Source organism: Vitis vinifera, chromosome 7 (genome assembly GCF_030704535.1).
Source record: "Vitis vinifera cultivar Pinot Noir 40024 chromosome 7, ASM3070453v1".
NCBI classification, from domain to species: Eukaryota; Viridiplantae; Streptophyta; class Magnoliopsida; order Vitales; family Vitaceae; genus Vitis; species Vitis vinifera.
In genome coordinates this window covers 17,690,867-17,707,511 of record NC_081811.1, presented here as the reverse complement: position 1 = coordinate 17,707,511, position 16,645 = coordinate 17,690,867, and the positions used below count along the sequence as shown (strand labels likewise).

The window sequence follows — 16,645 nt, the reverse complement described above, 5'->3', positions numbered from 1 at the left end:
ATTTTGCGTACATTTCATACCATACTGGGGCATATTTCCTTTCGGTTAAGATTTGTAGATCTTTATGGAGTCACATGATGCTCATCACTCACGAGATGCATGTCGAGTTGATATCCTATTATTATCTTATCATGATCCCCTAGTGGAATCTTTCTTGGGCCATTCAATTAGGCTCACACTTTTCAGCATTTAGATATCATCATGCTTCTTCTTCTAGGAGACGCTTCTTTGATCTGTGGATCTGATTCAGCTGTGGACATGGATGATTAGGATTACACACTTGGTGATGGATGATTTGCCATCTAATTTTTTGACCTACCACACATTTGATGCCATACTAGGGCATATTTCTGTTTTGGTTGAGATTTGTAGAATTCCATTGATTTGCATGATCATCCCCAGTTATGAGATACACACCGAGCTGATGACTTGCTTTTATTTTGTTCTGATTCTCCAATGGAACCTTTCTTGAGTCATTTAGTCAGGCTCGTGCTTTCTGATATTGTTGTGATTCTTGGACGAAGTTATCCCAGGTGCATAGACTCTCATATCATCATTTTAGTGGAGTACATGTCAGATCTCTTATACATCCCATGGAGCTATTTTCGAGTCATTAGGATAGATCGGATGCCCTAGTTGCTATACTGGGGCATATTTCCCTCTTTTAGCTGTGGAGATGATTGTTTTCTCACAAACTTGTTACAGTCTCCATTATTCGGCCGAGGGATATTTATTTGCATTACTGGCTACAGTTTCAATGATTTTTGCCAAAATGAGCCTTCAACAGAGCACGACCTCAGGGTTTGACTGTCCTACTATCCATGACTCTTTAGTAGATTAAGATTGTGGTAGTTGCCCTGGCGGACTATTCTCTTGAGATTTCCCAGCAAATCATTCATTTGAGATGACAATGGATTCCCCTAGTAGAGTATCTCGAGTCAAAGATATCCGGATTATTATGACGCTTCATTAGGCCTCGTGTTTTGGTCGGATGGGTTGTGAGGCTATATTTATAGTCGATTTGATTATTCTAAATCACTAGCGGAGTGTCTTTTGGGACTCATGGAGTCCTTTTCAGATCATTTTAGTAGATTGAAAGTTGTGGCAGCATGCTACACTAGGGCATATTTTTCCCCTCACCATTTCCTCGCAGATCGGTGTTCAGAACTGCTATATTTTCTTAGTTTTAGCTTTCAGAGCCACCATTCATTCCCAATTCGATGTTCAAAGCCACCATCTCTTCTCACTTTGGGCGTTCAGAGCCACCATCTCTTTTCAATTTGGAATTCAAAGCCGTCATATCTTCTTAGTTACGACATTTAGAGTCGTCCTGCTTAGTTTGACATTCAGAGATGTCAGTTCTCAATTATGGCGTTCAAAGCCACAATCTCCTTACAACTTGGCGTTCAGAGCCATCATCGTTTCTCATTTACGATGTTTAGAGTCGTCTTTCTCTGTTTGATGTTTAGAGATGTTAGTTCTCAATTGTGGTGTTTAGTGCCTTCATCTTCTTCAGTTTAGCGTTCAGAGCCGCATCTCCAGCTTAGCGTTCGAGTCACTATCCCTTCACAGTTTGACGTTTAGAGCCACTATCTCTTCTCAGTTTGGGCATTCGAAGCCACCATCTCTTTTCAATTCTGCATTCAGAGCCGCCATATCTTCTCAGTTACGACATTCAGAGTCGTTCTGCTCAATTGGACATTCAGAGATGTCAGTTCTCAGTTATGGCATTCAAAGCCACCATCTCCTTACAACTTTGCGTTCAGAGCCGTCATCATTTTTCAGTTACGACGTTCAAAGTCGTCTTTCTCAGTTTGATGTTTAAAGATGTCAGTTCTCAGTTATGGCGTTCAATGCCTTCATCTTCTTCAGTTTGGCATTCAGAGTCACTATCCCTTCACAGTTTGGCATTTAGAGCCACTATCTCTTCTCAATTTCAGCATTCAGAGCCACCATCTCTTTTCAGTTCGGCATTCAGAGTCGCCATATCTTCTCAGTTATGACATTCAGAGATGTCAGTTCTCAATTATGGCGTTTAGAGCCACCATCTCTTTACAGCTCGACGTTCAAAAACATCATTGCTTCTCATTTACGATGTTCAGAGTCGTTTATCTCAGTTTGACGTTCAAAGATGTCAGTTCTCAGTTATGGCGTTCAGAGCCTTCATCTTCTTCAATTTGGTGTTCAGAGCCGTATCTCCAGCTTGGTGTTCAGAGTCACTATCCCTTCACAGTTTGATGTTCAGAGCCACCATCTCTTTTCAGTTTGGCATTTAGAGTCACCGTCTTTTCAAAATTTGGCACTCAAAGCCATTATCCTATCACGATCGGACATTCGTTGCCACCTTTTCGACGTTTAGAGCTACATTCCTAGCATTTAGAGCTGGCGTTCACAGTTTGACGTTCAGAGCAGTTATGCATACTCATTTCGACATTTGGAGTCACCATTTTTTCTCATTTTCGGCGTTCAAAGTCATTTTTCCTCAGTCTTATCATTCAGAATCATAGCTCCTAGCATTCATATTCACTAGCATTGCACATCTTGCCTTCATGATTTTACATTCGTTCTCATTTTCCTCACCTCGTTACCTTGTGCTTATCGCTTGTTCATCATGCCTTTCGAGACTTCCTCTTCCACTGCACATGACATGGTCCTTTGAGTTCACGACACATATTTCGGTCATGTTGTTCAACACCATACACTTAGCGTTCTCATGTAATTCATATAGGGTAGTCCCCTTTGGGTGCATTCTTTTCTGTACTCCTAGGTGGTTCGACTATTACTCATCTTTGACATTGATCTTCAAGTCACTTTGGGGAGGCATCTTAGAGGGAGCCTAGATTCATAACACAACTCTAAAGGCACTCCAAGAGCTACCCTTCTCTTAGGACTTTAGAACCCTTTTGTTCCTTTGTTGGTTTGAGTGAGTTAGTGTTATACTTGTGTACCTTTAGGGGTCTTTCTTTTTCTTCAATAGAGTTCACTTCATTCCACTCACTATTCACACTTTCTTTTCACTCTAGTGTTCATATTCCTTACACTCGTGAACTCTATCGAAGAAGGGCATATTTGTAGACTCCATTATAAACCAACTTTTTTTTACCACCCCTTATTGAGACCGGGTAAACTAGGCACTTCATTTGGAGGAGTAGCTGGAGAGGGGGATGGCTAGAACAAAATAAATGAAATGATGGTTGAAGCTGGGAGCCGGTGGAAGCTTGCAAGAGAAGAAAATCGGGCTCGGGAAGAAAAAGGTAGCAAGAGGATGTAGAGGGTGGGTCAGCAGATTTAAGGAGACTGTGACATGAGAGTTTTGGGGGGGTAGGTGAGGTTTCACTCAGAAGAAAAATATAGAGGGAGCTGGGTGAAAGATTGAAAAAAGAAGAAAAACTGAGAAACGAGAGGAGAAGATTTTTTTTCTTCTTTTTTGGGTTCTTAGAAAGGTGAGCAAGAGGGAGTTCTGGAGAGAGGCAAAGGTCGAAACAAAGAGTAATGAAGGGGGATTCGTTTGCTTGCGTCTTCTGGGAGGTAAGTTATTCACTGTAAAATATCCACTCCCTTCTGCATTTCTTTCATTTGCTATTGTTAAGGCTTGTTGGATGCTTTGACATGGCCATCAAAGGCCTATCTACTTGCTGTTAATTTTGGGTATGGGTGTCATGTCATGCATTTTGTCATTTTATTGATTTTTGGATTGTTTGGGTTGAGTTGTACAGTGTTCATGTTTCATTTTCATTCAAGTTTTTTTAGATTGATTTCAGCTTTGTTCTAGTTTTACCAACCATGCTTTTGATTTTCGTTTAAAGTCTAGTTGGTTTCAACCACTTGTTCAGGCCTGTTGATCAAAGCATGAAATAGGGTTTTATTCAATGACTTGTAGCTTTACTTTATCTCCTCCATCCTTGCTCAATTTTTGTTGTTCCCTCTCTGTTTTTGGTACCCGCTTCTCTTGAGAATATTAGATTGTGCACGAATTTGTTCTTGGTTTGAATATCAACAAATGTCTCCTAAGGTCTTTATCATATATCTATTCAACTCATGGTTCAAAGGAAGGATTGTATGTTCACTTTCAAGGTTAGAAAGGTATTGACGCAGCTGGATATTTTGGAAAAATGATTTGGAACTTGGTCCCACTTGCTGAACCCATTTAGGCTCTTGCTGAAATTTTTACCAAAGTACAAGCTGCCATTTTGAGTAGTGAGGACAATGAGAAAGTTCAAGACTTGCAGCAATTGGATATCACTCCTCTCTCTCTTGGATTAGAAGCAGTTGGAGGAGTCATGACTGTTTTAATTCCAAGAAACCTCACCACGGTCACCAACCATCCTTCAAATCCTCATCTTACATACCTATTGGGAGTGGTCCTTTATCAAGGTCTCTCCTTCCAACTCTGGCCTACAACCACCACCCTTGTCACACTCCTCGATCAGCTCCATTCTCACCCCACCAACAGCCCACTCTCTCCCATCCTCTTCGCCTTATCCAATGGTTAAGATCATCGCCCTCTTCGTATCCTCGAACTTGGGTTCGGCACTGGCCTTGTCGACATTGTCGCCGCTACCACACGTCGCGCTAATGTCACCATCACTGGTCTCCCGTACGTGATCCCCAACCTCCAATTCAATGCCGAGATAAACTCCCACATTTGAGGCTCGTATGGTGGAACTGTTGAGGTGGCACCATTGAGGGGGTGGGGGGAGTTGATTAACTCGGTAGATGTGGTGAGAAAAGAAGCTGGGAAATGTGATTGCTTGCATGAATTTCAAGGTTGTCGTCTTCTGGAGGTGGAACGAGGCCTTTGCATGGTGACTCATGTGCTGCCATGTGTAAATGGGTTGCAACTTGATTCTTTTTGTGGAGAAATGAGGCTTCATTACTCCTCTCCCAAAAGTTGGCAGTTCACTAATGACATACAAAGGTTTAAATAAATGATGAATGAAAGTCAATGGTGGCATGGGAATTTTCATAAGTGGCAGGGGCACTTCAAGTTTTCTAAATAAATAAGTGGCAGTGACATCCAGTTGTGGCCTCATGGTGGAAATTTTTTTTTTTTTCCATGTGTCAAAGTTTGATTTTTGTAAATTCTTTTTAAATGATTCTAAAAATCTCGGTTTCTCGAATAATCTCATTTCTATTCCAATTTTTAAATGATCACTAAAAATTCCATTCTCAAATAATTTTTCGAAATTCCGATTCTCAAATTTAATTTTTTAAAACTTCGTTTTTAAATAATTCTTCAAAATTCCGATTTCCAAATTTAATTTCCAAAATTCCAATTTTCACATTTATTTATTTAATCATTATATTTTCGTTATTATTATTATTCTATTTATTTATTTATTTATAAAATTCCATATTTAAATAATTCTTCAAAATTCCAATTTCTGAATTTAATTTCCAATTTCCAAAATTCCAATTTTATTATTATTATTATTATTATTATTATTATTATTATTATTATTATTATCATCATCATCATCATCATTTTATTTATTTATTTATTTTTAAAATTCCATCTTCAAATAATTTCCAAGATTCCAATTTTTATAATTTAATTTTCAAAACTCCAATTCTCAATTAATTTTCAAAATTCCGATTTCTTTCAAATTTAATTTTCCAAAATTCCAATTTTTAAATTTAATTTTCAGAACTTCAATTTTCAATTAATTTTCAAAACTCCGATTTCTTTCAAATTTAATTTCTAAAACTCCAATTCTTAAATTTAATTTTCAAAACTCTAATTCTCAAATGATTTTTGAAATTCCAATTTTTTTTTTAAATTTATTTTCCAAAATTCCAATTTTCAAATTTAATTTTTATGAAATCACATTCTCATATAATTCTTCAAAATTCCAATTTTCATAATTTCTATTTTCAAATAATTTTTCAAAACTACAATTCTTAAATTTAATTTTCAAAACTCCAATTCTCGAATAATTTTTAAATTTAATTTTCAGAACTCCAATTTTCAATTAATTTTCAAAACTTCAATTCCTTACTTTAATCTTTAAAGCTCTAATTTCTGAATATAATCCTTAAAATTCCAATTTTCAATTAATCTTCAAAACTCCAATTCGTAAATTTAATTTTCAAAACTCCAATTTTCAAATTTTCAATTTCTTTCAAATTTAATTCTAATTTTCAAAACTCCAATTCTCAAATAATTTTCAAAATTCCAATTTCTTTTAAATATAATTGCAATTTTCAAAATGTTGATTTCTTTCTCAATTAATTTTCAAAACTCCAATTCTCAGATAATTTTATGTTTCCCTTGATCTTTAATAAGCGTGAATATGATTTTCATAATTCCAAAACAATGGAATTTGTGGGATTAATTCATGCAAAATCAATTGGGCTTTGGTGGGGGCCCTACATATGAGTTTTCTCTTCTGATTGTCAATTGTTATGTTTAATGAATATTGGTTGATATTTGTCTTGCTCTTTGATATGCATGTGATAATTTTTATACTTGAACTAATAATATTTCCATGATAGCGCACTATTACTTGCTACCAAGGTATGCTCTCACTCTCACTTTGTTCATTTATTCATTATCATGACTTGCATTTGATCTATGATCGCTTTGGTATCCATTGATCTCCTTGTCAATTGTCATGTTTGCTTCACCTTATTTAGTAGAGACCATTTTTAGGGGCTTAGAGGGATATTACAGTTTTTACTGTACCTTCCGAATAAGTAACCTGACCCTTGGACCCGACTCGATTTTTTCACAGACTTGCTTTTCCAAATAAGGAGTCACATTTATGGTTTTTCTTTCTTATTTTGTTTTCCCTTTAAACAAATAAAACGAAAATAAGTGGTGACTCCAAATCTTCTTTTTTTTTTTTTTTTCTAAAAATCAAATTTTCACCAAACAAATAAAAAAAGAGTCACACCGTCAAATGGGAACGCATCGTGCTAAAATGCAGGATCCACAACTTCTCTCTTACGTTATTGTCCTACCATTTTCCAAGAACTCAACAAACCTTAAATAGTTTTTATTAAAAAAATATATATTATGTTGCAAAATTTAAATAATTCACCATTTTTTATTAATTATTTATGAAATCTTTTTAGGATATAGTTAAATTATGTTTAATCATAAATCTACACATAATATATTTTTATTTATAATTAAATCATATTAATGAAGATGAAAAGCATAGTAACAAAAGCATTGGATTTATGACGATATACTTCAATTTTTTTAAAATAAAATATTTACTATAAAATATAAAAAATAGAATTATAAATAAAAAAATATTTAATTAATTTTATTCTAATAATTAGGATTTTGAAGTTAAAACATAGAATTGGATGTCATCTATATAAACTAGCACAAACTTTTGATATTATTTGAATATCAAATCCATTTTTCATTGAAATATAGCTGGGACATTTTTTAAACCAAAAGGCATCACAAGCCGTTCAAAGTGTCCTTCGGGACAAGAAAAAGTTGTCCACTCAATGCTAGATGAGTCCATCTTAATCTGCCAAAATCCTAATTTGCAATCGAACTTACTAAAAATTTTGTATCTTTGAATGCAATTTATTAACATGTCAACTGTTATCATTTAATCTCTTGTAGTTCATGAGCATTCTAACTTTTACTCTTTTGATCTCATGGTTTCTAACCACAAAGTGAAAGCAATTTTTTTTTTAAATGAAATAAAATAAAGAATAATTTTTAGAGAATAAGTTGGAATTGTTTTTACCCCTTTTTAAAATCAAAAGGAAAACATGTGCCCATTTGATCATGTGTTCTGAAACTTATCTTTAAAATTGTTTTTAAGTTAAAGAATAAAAATTAGTTTTTAAAAACATGGTCAAACGGTTCCTTAGCTAACCCATGAATTTTAAAATTTTATTTATTTTTTATTTCATATTCATTCTTTTTATAAAATAAAAATTTTATTATAAAAAATTAAGTACTTTTTTATTTTTTTTTAATTTCATTTTCTATGTAATCCAAATATATAATTTTTTTTCTCAATATTTCTCTCCCTTCTCCTAACATTTTTTAATTTAAATATATAATTTATATCATATTAAACCATCTATTACTGTGGTAAACATGCCTTACATTAATATGGGGCCCTACATTTATATATTTAATGCTTACATCTAAATTTTAAAAACAAAGTGAAATATAAAATAATTTTTGGAGAACAAGTAGAAGTTTGTTTTACCCATTTTTAAAAACCAAAAGAAAATATGAGTCGTTTGATCATATGTTCTGAAACTTGTTTAAAAAATTGATTTTAAGTTAAATAACAAAAAATAGTTTTTAAAAATAAGTTTTAAAAAACATGGTCAAATTATCCCTTACCTAACCAATGACTTTTAAATTTTTATTTTTTATTTTTTATTTATTCTTTCTATAAAATAAAAATTTTATATAAAAAAAATTAAGTACTTATATTTTTTTTTTTAATTTCATTTTCTATGTAATCCAAATATATAATTTTTTTTTCAATATTTCTTTCCCTTTTCCTAACCTTTTCCAAGAGCCAAACCTGCCCTAAATGCATCTCCTTAAAGGAAAAAAAATTGGTAGGACAAAACAAATGGGATAATTTTACCACTTTTTATTATTATTAACTATTTATGAGATCTTTTAGGTATAATCAAACCATCTTTAATTATAAATTCATACATAATTTACTTATTATTTGTAATTAAATTATATTAATTAAGGTAAAAAAGCATAATAAAGAAAAAAATAAAAAATGATGGATTTATGACAAGTATACTGAATCTTTTTTAAAATCAAAATTAATATAATTTGTTTTAAACGTATTTAAAGTTTCAATTTTATCCAACATCAACTCTTTGTCTTTTTTATTATTTCCCGAGGCGTCCACCATGTTGGTGGTTGGCTCATATGTAATAATGAATGCAGACAAAGTTAGATAATTGAGAAATCGGCGAATGTAGAGTAATATTTTGTCTGTTGTGGGTAAGGTGGTATGATGATGGTTCAATTTCATTCAGCTTTTCTCCGAGTTTGAATGTTTGGTTGGAAAAGGCCTGTTGAGGATTTTTGTGTCGGCAAGGGTTTTATTATAATCAATGGGATTAGTTGTGGTGCGGGTGTCCTTATTTGACGCAAGGCCTTAGGCCCTTAGGCTGCGGTTGCTGTTATACAAACCCGATACCTACCGAAGGGTCAGACACATGACAATGCTGTGGGTGAAAAAGAATGGGTGCAGAGAGAAAGCAAGAGTAAGGCAACTGTAGAACTCATGTCTTTACTAAATTTTCCCTTTGCAATAAAATGGCCATTACTTCCAAAAGAAGCAAAGACCAGACCAGGTAAAATTCAATCTATTTGAATCTTGTAAAATGAAGGCTTCTTCCAATAAGAACCGCAAGGGCAGTTTGGAACCTAATTGTGCTATTACTCTAACAAGTCCTTCTGTTCTCTCCCATCCCAACAAATGATTCTTGAGTCCCCCCTTCTTGAGAGGGTTTTAACAAAATGCAGTAGGGACGTTAAAACCCTGGGAGGGGTCGATTCTCATTCTCACCAACAATGAAGTGTTCATAATCAAATCATATTAAAGGCACAACCAACCAATATGGAAACAAATCAATTCAATCCATCTACTATAAAACTAAATGGATGCCACAATCATAAGAATTAAATGTAGAGAGTAATGTCAGCTTTCTTAATTATCCATTTATAGATATTGAACTAGAACAGATGTTGCTATATGAAGGCCATTACATTTCAAGGGGAAAGAAAAGAAGAGAGAACAGATGAGACAACCTAAACTCTAAATTGTAAAATCCAGCAGTCTTTGAAATAATTAAACATCTTCCTTGTAAATTTCATTGCAAGACAAATATGAACAAATTGAACGCAAGAGTCTATTATCCAATGAGAGGATGCTACCACCGTGCATTACTAGGCAATTTCTGTGGCACTGAAGAACGCTTGTTTACCTACAAGAAATATTGTTGGACCTCATGACAAGGATTGCTTGCATTTGGGTTATGTAAACAGAGGCTTCTCAACTATGTCTATCTATTTAGAGGCCAAAATTGCAGGCCTGAACAAACTCCATATCATAGTCAACATGCTTTGTCCAAAGAGGACGGAACTGGTTCATGGCAATATCAAGCCACGGTTTCATATTTCCATTAAAGTGGACCACTGCAGCATTGTGAATCTCATCCATGCTTATGCTTGGATTGTAGCCAAGACCCAGAACATGCCAGGACTTGTCCAGCGGCTTTGTTGTTGAGTAAAAAGTGATCAGGCCTGGAGGCAGTGTTCCCAATTTCCATAAGGTGCGATTCTCATTCTGCAACATCACCAGCTTCTCTAGTTAGTAATAACACAAAGCCACAAAGCAAAAAAATTACCAAATCGGAAAACAATACAGAATAAAAGCAAACTTGTAGCATTAGCAATGCATCATCTATAAAGATTGAATTTTCTTTATGTCTATGCCTAAACGTTCAGGGTCTGAAAGCACCATTAGACCGAAATTTACAATAACCAAGGGCTTGATATTTGTAGACAGAAATCAAGTAGCATCCAATGGTTCAAAGCACATGTACACAACCAAACTTAACTGCACAAGATAATGAATCTTAAGGGAAATTAAAAGTTGTCTTACCAGATTCTGCCAGTAGTGATACTGCTCGGTGCACTTCTCCTTTCTCCATGCATCCAAATCGAAGAAATTCATCCCATAAGCCCACCCACAGGCCTTGGGATTAAACTTCTCTTTAATCAGAGGGTGTGAAAAATTCATGTACTGTGCATACCTATGGAATGACCCGAAACACGTCTCAACAGCCCCATTCACCTTCCCATCCATATCTATCTTCCACAACCCAGTCAAATCCCTCTGAACCACAACATCGTCATCCAGAAACAATATCCTGTGCAATTTCGGGTACATTTCTGGCAAATAAAATCTCAAATGATTCAACATCGACAAGTATTTGGGATTCCTAAATTTCATGTTCGTTGTGTCCTTTGTGGCATTCTCAATCTTATTTTCAAAATAAAATCTCTGCAAATTTGCGGACTCAAGCTGCCTAAGAACTGGCACATACGATGAATTCAAGAACTTGTAATCTTCCACAGCCTTAACTTCAATGTGAGACCCATTATAGTCTCTCATCTTAAACATGACCTGCATTGCCCCCAGATTCATCTTATCAGTCACCACATGAAACACATGCTTCCATGGCTCCTTCGCGTTCTTCACGGCCGAATTCACCACTACCGACGCCGCAATCACATTATCAGAGAAAATGGCATAGTGATACAGCTTGGGATCCTCCAACTCCGGCGGAGTCGGTTTCCCCTCATCGGAGTACTTCTCCGGGTGCGCAATTCGCTCCTCCATCAACCGCATTGCGAGGCAATGCAAGCTCTTGGGGATCGATTTCGCCGCAATCAAGCTTGAAAACGCACCTTGCTTCTTGGCCTTGGTCAACTGCTCATTAACAGCAAAGATCGTGTCCTTCAGTTTCTGGATCTTGAGCTGATTGTCGAAAGACTCTTTGGCTTCGGAAATGACTTGGCGAGTCACCTTGATTCGCTCCTTCACTTCCTTCTCGAACTGCCGAAGCACCGACTCGTCGATCACCAGGGAATCGGGCTCGTACAAAGCGCGGTAAGAAGGTTTAGAGATCAGATCCGTATAATTCCGAGAGAGATCCGCAAAAACCCTAACTAGCTTCGAGTTCTCAAGCTTCAGCTTGCGAGCGTAGGACGCATACGCCAGTGCCAAAGACTTGTGATCCTCCGCCTGTTTCCGGATCTGATCAAGTCGCGGCTTCAGAGGATCGGATTTGACTGCAAGCACTGATCTCCGAGTCGATCCGAATCCATATGAACCCTAACACAAACCAATTGAATTGAATTAAATAGCAAAATATGGAATTAAACAGAAGGAAGAATTCAACCACATCTAGAGAGAGAATTACCATATTGTCGTAATTGGAAGAGGCAGTGTCGGAGGCGAGAAGGAAGAGGGAGGCGAAGAGGAAGAGCGCGAAGGCCATGGCAGAGGCAAAGAGGATTCTGAGGGCGAAGAAGCGGGAGAATCCAGTGGATGAAAAGGCACCGTTTCGTTGCGTCGGGTGAGCCATTTCTTCTCCTGATGCGATCTAAGTGTGAGAGAAAGAGTGGGTCTCCGTCTTCATCACTGCTTCATTTCTTCGGTCTCCCTGTTTTCAAGTGTGGAAGTGAGTTGTTTTTTTTTTTTTTTTTAATTAGATCCAGGAGATTGAGACGGCCACTTTTTGAACATCATTACTATACAGTTGCAGTAAACCCCTTTCCTTCCTATTTTCCTTTCATTTTTTTATGTTCTGTCGGTGGTAGCATTTTTATCCAACTCAACTTTCGTATAAAACCGCCTTTTCCTTTCCGCTATTTCCAATAATTTAAGCTTTTTTAAAATTCTAAAATAAACAAAAATTCATGTTTGGGGAAGCTTCTTAGCATATTTTTTATATGCTATTTTAAATAATTTTATTTATTTATAATTTTGATATAGAAATTAAATAATTTAAAATTTTATTTTTATATTTTCTATATTTCAATCTATGATAAATTTTAAACTTTTTTTTATTAGGATAAAAAACTTGTTTGGAAACTGTTTTTAAAACAGTTTTATGTTCTTCAAAATAAAAAACACATTAAAAGTGGAAAATATGATGTTTTCAGAAAACATCTTTGTTTATGATTGTTTTTACTTGTTTTTTAAGAATTGTTTTAAAAAATAATTATTTAAACATATATAATGATTAAAAATAAAGTTTTAGGCATAAAAATTATTTTTAAAATATATTTAAAAATATTAAAATAGGTTAAAAATAGTTTTGGTTTTCAAACAAATTTTTATTCTATAAAATATCAAAGAAAATTGTCAAAAATTAGTTTTTAGAATTGCCTTTTAAAAAAACAACTACCAAATAGGGCCCAAATGATTTAACTATGACGTTGTCAATGAAACATAGAGTTAATTTCTAAATATATTTAAGGATTAATGGATTAAAATGATGAAAAGATATTAAATTTATAAAACTAATCTCTCCCATCTTTAAACTTGAAGGGTAACCCATTTTTGATATAAATTCCCTTCAACATTTTCTTTATTTACATGTGTATTTTAAAAGAAAGAGTTAATTTTACAAGAAAAAATGAGAGTATTTTTTTTAATCCAAAATAGGTATTTTTTAAATTGAAAAAAGGTGAAGGGTTAATTTTACAAAATAATTTCATCTCCTTTAATTGATTACCCCTTGTAGACACCCATTTTGTGAGGTTTTTCTGCAGCTCTTTCTTTGCATGTGGAGGGCTCTCAAGGAGCCATGTGTCGCCTCGTAATTGGTCTTTAGTGGAATCAGGTTAGTGGGTTGAGAAGCAATGAAAAATGGACACCTGTTATGGAATCTTTTTGAAGCCGTTATAGAGGAGCGTATCAGACTGAGGCAAGGGGGTGCTTTTGGCTGCCGTTTTGTGGAGATATTTTGTGGTGGGGGTGAGGATTTTGTGGAGCTTGAGAGAGATATTTTGGGGTTATAGAGGAGCTTTAGGGAGTTTTTGACAGAAAAAGGGCAAGGAAATATAGCTAGGGTAGTAGGGTAGCAAGCCAAATGTGTGAGTAAAGGGTGATTTTGTTACTAGTTTGGAAAAAAATTTTAGGAGATTCCTTGAGCTTAGGGGGCAAGCTGCTAAAGAGGGTTTTTCAGAGAGTTTTTGAGCTAGTTGCAGACAGTGAAGCTCAAAGGAGGGAGAGGACGGAGAGAGTTTTCTTAAGAGCTTGAGGGAAGAGTTTTGAGGAAGCTTTTTAGTAGATGAAATCGACAAGGTTGGTGATGTTCTTACCTTGGATTCTCGCATGGAAATATATTCGAGGAGGATGGAAGATTATGCACTGAAACTAAGGCTTTTGTCTGAATCTGGGTTGAGTTATGGAATTGTCGTAACACCCGATTAGAGTCTACCGGGGGAAATGTCAATATCCCGTTTATTGGGCGCAGGCTCTTACTGGATAATCCAGGCCGGATGGAGCTAACATGTTCTCGTACGGAGGCGACTTGAAGTAACCTTTGTCTCTTCCACTTAGAGTTGTATTCCTCATCAATGGGTCCACCATGAATGTAGTTGATTACGACTCTAGGAGCCGCTGAAGTTGTGGGGGCCATGGTGACTAGATTCCGGGATGCCTCCTCATTTTTTTCTTCCAAGTGGACGTACTATTTTAGATGCCCGAATCTTATTAACTTCTCCACCAAGTAGTGGAGGCTTCTACATTATTCCGTAGTGTGGCCATGCTCTTTGTGATAGGCACACTTTCTGTTCTGGTCCCTCTTAGTCGGATCCGTCTTTATGGGCTCTGACCATTTGAAATCAGATAGCTCGCGAATCATGGGGAGGAGCTTCTCATATGAAATGTTGAGAGGGGTGAAGTTGGGTTGGTCCGATTACCGCTGTCTGCACTGCCCCTTGCTTGATTGCCTTCGTTGGCTTGCGGTTTTGGAATTCCTGGTTGAGTCATTTTTGGTAGGTCGACTGGTGACCAAGACCTGCTGAGTAGCTGCACGGACATCATCCTTGAGCATGGAGTATTTGTTTGCTCCTTTGAACAGATCGTCCATAGTCATAGGAGGCTTTTTGGCGAGGGATTCAAAGAAGGGTATAACCGGGCAAATACTTCTTTTAAAGATTTGCAAGACGACGTCCATGCTGTGAGATTCCACTTGGAGTACAACCTGCCCGAACAACTTCACAAACTCCCTCTACAATTCATTCTCCTGCATTTTTATGTTCTACAGGGTACTGATGTTTTGTTTATGCTGTGTTGAACACAGATATTGTCCCACGAAGGCCTCCAACAGATCCCAGAAGTTATCGATGAAATTCATCGGGAGGCGGTGGAACCATGAGAGAGCCTGACCTTGGAGGCTGGTTAGAAAGACCTTGCACAATAGCTCGTCATTCCCTATATCAAGGGTCATGAGCTGCCTGTAGTGTATGATGTGGTCAAATGGATCACTGGATCCGTCATACGTGGAGAATTTTGGAACTATGAACCCTTTTGAGGGCTCGTAGTTGATGATGTCAAGGGTGAAAGGCATGGAGAACATGTCATCCAGTTGCCTATTGATAGAGTCTAAGGGGCCTCTATTGGCCAGCCCCCCTACTTGTGTTGTGCTGGTGGAAGGGGAAGCTAGTCTGTAACAACAAGTGCAACTGAGGGGCCAGGATATGCCTCCTGGGTCATTGCTTCATGTGGTTTCCCTCCTATGTTGGGCATCTGCGGCCCTAGCCTTGCGAGCATTGCATATGATAACTGGGACTTCCTATCGCGTCTCCTTTTTGTGAAGATGCGAGTCAGAGCTTTCATTCTGGGACACTTGGCAAGCGCGTGGGGGATCTTTCCCCAAGTTGTCTTTCAGGTTCATTAGAGGAAAACCCTGTACTCTCGGGGTATGTGGTCTCCTCGTTTTGCTTGGAGTTCGTTCATTGACTTCTAGGTTGTCGGCTATGAGGAGGGTCTAATGAGGACACTTGAAGACGTAATATGTCATTTTCTTTCTTGAGTCTCCTCGTCTCTTGGAGCAAGGCCTGTACTTGTATCTCATTCTTGCGCTAGCGTCTTTCCATACTTTCGCGCTAGTCAAAGTAGCCCTCGTCACCCATGGCCGGCAATCGACTTCTTGAGGGTGTTGACATTTTTGTTTCATTCCCACAGACGGCGCTAATGTTGATACCTGGTCAACTGAGGGTGGATTCCTCCTTTAAGGTAGCAGTAAAGGTTCTCGTCCAAATGCTGGAACCTGAACTTCTTGCTTTCTTACACATAGATGTTCGGACAGGTTGTTCGGACAAACCTTCCAAAGCTTAAGTCAAATTGGAGACCCTAAGAGAAAGAGAAAGAGAGAAAGAGAGAAAGAGAGAGAGAGAGAGAGAGAGAGAGAGAGAGAGAAAGTTGGTAAGAAAACTCACAGTGTCCTCTTTTATTTCATTACAATAGGGTTTTTATAATATTCAAAGGTGGAGGGAGACTTAGCGGTGCTGAGTTGGTCCTTGCAATGATGATTGCCCAATAGTGACAAAGTAATCATCACATTTACAGGGCAGTTGGGGGTTGTGTCAAGCAACGCGCTATGACACAGTTTGTTGTCCCTTCCACCTTGTTGATGGCCTAGACTGAGCGTGCCTATTGACTGAGGCAAACGTGAGGATGAGGGAAGTCCCATAAGTCGATTTGGTATCAGTTAGCCATGGTCTCGTATATAAAAAAAAACTTGAGGCTATCAAGGAGGTGCGGGCCGCTCAGTGGCGCAAATGGTCCAAACAGGATGTTCCCGGATGCCTTGAAGGTCGTCCGGACAATGATGAGAGATGTGACACATAGCCTAGTTGGAACGATGCTACGTGGACAGACACGTGGAAGTATTTGTGGGTGGACACGTAGGAGAAAGCCTCTATAATGCTTACATTTAAATTTTATTTACATATTTTTTTTAAAATAAAATATTAAAATAAAGTTTTAATAAAGATATTGATTTTAATTATTAATTTTCAACTTCCATTTAATTTATTATTTAAAGCACAAAAATCATGAATTAAATACAAATTTAATAATTATAAATATATTATAAA

General features: G+C 36.7%; 1 protein-coding gene across 1 annotated transcript; it reads right to left on the bottom strand.

Annotated features, from left to right (window-relative positions):
• Positions 1 to 9,650: 9,650 nt before the first annotated feature.
• On the bottom strand, positions 9,651 to 12,326 carry LOC100258818 (galacturonosyltransferase 8). Its single transcript, XM_002273926.5, has 3 exons — positions 11,953 to 12,326; positions 10,629 to 11,864; positions 9,651 to 10,310 (listed from the first exon to the last, which is right to left on the bottom strand). The coding sequence occupies exons 1-3, from the start codon at positions 12,115 to 12,117 to the stop codon at positions 10,035 to 10,037; spliced, it is 1,677 nt and encodes a 558-aa protein (XP_002273962.3). The 5' UTR covers positions 12,118 to 12,326; the 3' UTR covers positions 9,651 to 10,034.
• Between the last annotated feature and the right edge of the window lie 4,319 nt (positions 12,327 to 16,645).